The following is a 3,021-nucleotide window of genomic DNA, read 5'->3' as shown; positions in this document are numbered from 1 at the left end:
TGGAGGTACAAATGGTTATTTAATGGCAAAAATATGTTAAAAAATCATGTGTTGGATACTCCCAGACTTTTTTTTTTTCCCGTAACCCTTTCACTGAGAATTAAAAAACGAAGAAGAAAAAAGCTTAAATTGAGCGCGAGAATTAGCTCCAAAATTTTGAGACTGTTCAATTAAATGAGGGCGCCCACGCCCAGCCATGGAGGACGAGATTTGACAAAATTTAAATATGAAAAAACATGCCATAAATTATGTCTGTTATCTTGTCTTTCTCAACTTTTAAAATGACTACAGTTTTTATTTTTAAACAGAGCCACACAACTACACTCAATAGTCACCCGATCTTGACCACACCTAATCCAGATTCTTTCTTGTTAGCTTTGCTCCAAAATATAACACTTTCTGTCCTATCATGAACAATCGCCTCTTCTAAAAACACCACAAGTGGAGTAAATTAGCTCTCTGTTTGGACGAGCGCAAATACTCTTTTTCTTTTATCTAGTTAAAGGAAAAAAATATCTTTCAAAAACAAAAATTAAATTTTTTATTTTCATTTAGTCTCATCTTAATTCCAATTTAACTTTTTTTTTCTGTATTTCCTCATTTTCTTTTCATTAAACCAAACAGAGCATTAATTAAACCACTCCATCTCCAGCTAATCCTAAGATACAGGAACAAAAAAGTGGGGTTCAGAATAACTTGGACTAATATTACATTATCGTTTTCTATGATCTTACAACTCAGCTTCCCACAATTATTTCAAAAGCACACAGCGTTATCCGATCAATGCTGATTTGAATTTCCAACTAACTCTAACCTAATTAGTACCAACTAGTTGTTATATCACATCCCTCAATTTGCAATCATGGTACAAAAAAAAAAAAAAAAAAATTCTTTTGGCCGTATTAAAAAACGTATATGAAATACACCAAAAAGTAAAAAACAGAAAGAAAGAAAGAAAGAAAACATGTACGAAGTTAATTTATGAACAAATTTGTTTTGGTTTTGAATTTCATTGTATTGTTGCAGTAAGCATACACTTGGAAATCAAAATACTAGTAGAGTAATCTAGGCTGCACATTTTCAAAAACTCGGTAGATTTCTGCTTTAACACCGGGTTGCAACCACTCTGAATTACTAGCAGTAGCTTCGCCGCCAACCCTGCCTCCACAGCTTTCGAAGCACATTCCTCTGGGGCAAGCTTGTAAATAGCCCACAATATCGACAATGCAAATTGTGTGCAACTCTCTGAAACTCTCATCAACAACTTGACCACATTGGGAATAATATTTGGACACTCTTTCAAAGCCATTCTCCCTTCAGGAAGTGTTGACAAAACCTCAAGAATATGAAGTGCTATCTCCAAACACTCATTATTCAAAGTGGGTAAAAGCTGAATCAATTGAGGCACCGCTCCTATGCTTATAATTGAGCCTCTAACGGATTCACGCGAAGATACAATTTTGAGTAATATGAGTCCGGTTACAACACTAGTGGGGTGTTTCTTATCTCTCACTAACCTCAACACCCCAACCAAAAGACTCAAACTTGATAAAACAACTGTCTCGGAGGGGTCACCTTCTACCAACAACGTTTGAATCAATTTGGCACAATTCATCTTTGTCTGAATTGTTCCCTCGTTCATGATGTCCACCAACAACGACACCTTCGCGGGGTCCATGAGACTCCTCTTCAACTCCGAACCCAACTCCAAATTCACGAGAATCCCAATTGCTTCCGAACCAACAGCGTGGGAAGTGAAAGGACCCAGCAAGGAAGAAATCAAAGAAGAACCATTATTTTCCTCAACGGTTTTCCTCGTGGACACGTGGGAATCAACGAGTTGGCGAAGTTGTTTGAGAGCTCGAACTCTATTTTGACCCTTTACCTTCTTTAACGTGTCCAAGAGCTCCAAGGCCGTGCCTTGAACGTCCTCGAGCTTCTTCTTCATGACCAAGTACTTGTGAGAGAACCAAGAGAGTATGAAGTGGTGGAGTGTGGTGTTTGGTGTGACCGAATCATCCCAAAGCTCTTGCATTGTTGTGGGACACGTGTTGTGACCGAGGGAGAACCATCTGAGGATGTTGGAACGGTCGTAGGTTTGTCCCGTGCAAAGGGTCACCGGGTCTAGCATTGGCTCAAGTGAAATAGGGCAGATAAAAACCGAAGGGACTTCAATTGATGATGACTCAAGCTCATCAATTAACGTTTTCAGATCCAAAACGTTGTTGCCCTTCATGGTTCTTTCTACCTCTTCTTTGGGTGGTTGGTAAAGAAGCATGGTTGCATACGTGAAGTTTCTAACAGTGGAAGTTGAAGGAAGGATGTGAAAATGGAATTGAAGAAAGGGAATGAGGATAAGAAGAAGCGTGTGGGAGAGGAGGGGAAAGGAGGGAGGGAGCAATAAAGAAAGAATGGCGGAGAGAGAGCTAAGAAGTGCTTGTCAAAGGGACAAGTTTTTTATTTTAACTGTGGTGGCTTTCTTTCTTTGGTCAAAAAAGGTACTGCCCCGCTTATTCATCATCAACGCCATGATTGAGTCTTCATTTTTTTCATCGCCAATACCGAGGCACTCTTCCTCCTCAAGCTTCGAAAAGGGTAGGAAATCATCGACCCCGGACCATAATTTTATAAAGGAAAAAAAAAAAATAAAGTAGGGACAAAGAAGAATAGTGTTTGAAAAGAACAAAATGAATTCTACATACTACATGGCTTCTAGAACAAATACTGCGCTCAGTGTACCAAAAAGATACAAAAAATATACTTGAAAGAATAGAGAATAGAGACAAGCACGAAATAACCGTAGAATAGAACCGAGTATTATGTATTCGTGCTTTCCTTCGGGGACTCACGATGATATTAACTAAATCTTTGAATTAGATACATGGTGAGAAATAATTAATTATTTTTTATGATAAAAGCAAAGTAATAAATATTTTTTTTTTATGATATCACCATGATTTTGAGGAATATAATTGATTCTAGATATTATCCAAATACACTAAAAAATTATTGAGAAGTGAT

At 37.7% G+C, this 3,021-nt stretch overlaps 1 protein-coding gene across 1 annotated transcript; it reads right to left on the bottom strand.

Annotated features, from left to right (window-relative positions):
• Positions 1 to 978: 978 nt before the first annotated feature.
• Positions 979 to 2,779, bottom strand: LOC100785092 (U-box domain-containing protein 30). The gene has a single exon (XM_003523580.5). The coding sequence runs from the start codon at positions 2,276 to 2,278 to the stop codon at positions 1,010 to 1,012; it is 1,269 nt and encodes a 422-aa protein (XP_003523628.1). The 5' UTR covers positions 2,279 to 2,779; the 3' UTR covers positions 979 to 1,009.
• Between the last annotated feature and the right edge of the window lie 242 nt (positions 2,780 to 3,021).

The sequence above is a fragment of the Glycine max genome, chromosome 4 (assembly GCF_000004515.6).
Source record: "Glycine max cultivar Williams 82 chromosome 4, Glycine_max_v4.0, whole genome shotgun sequence".
In the NCBI taxonomy this organism is placed as follows: Eukaryota; Viridiplantae; Streptophyta; class Magnoliopsida; order Fabales; family Fabaceae; genus Glycine; species Glycine max.
The sequence above is the reverse complement of the archived record's forward strand: the minus strand, read 5'-3'. Positions and strand labels throughout refer to the sequence as shown.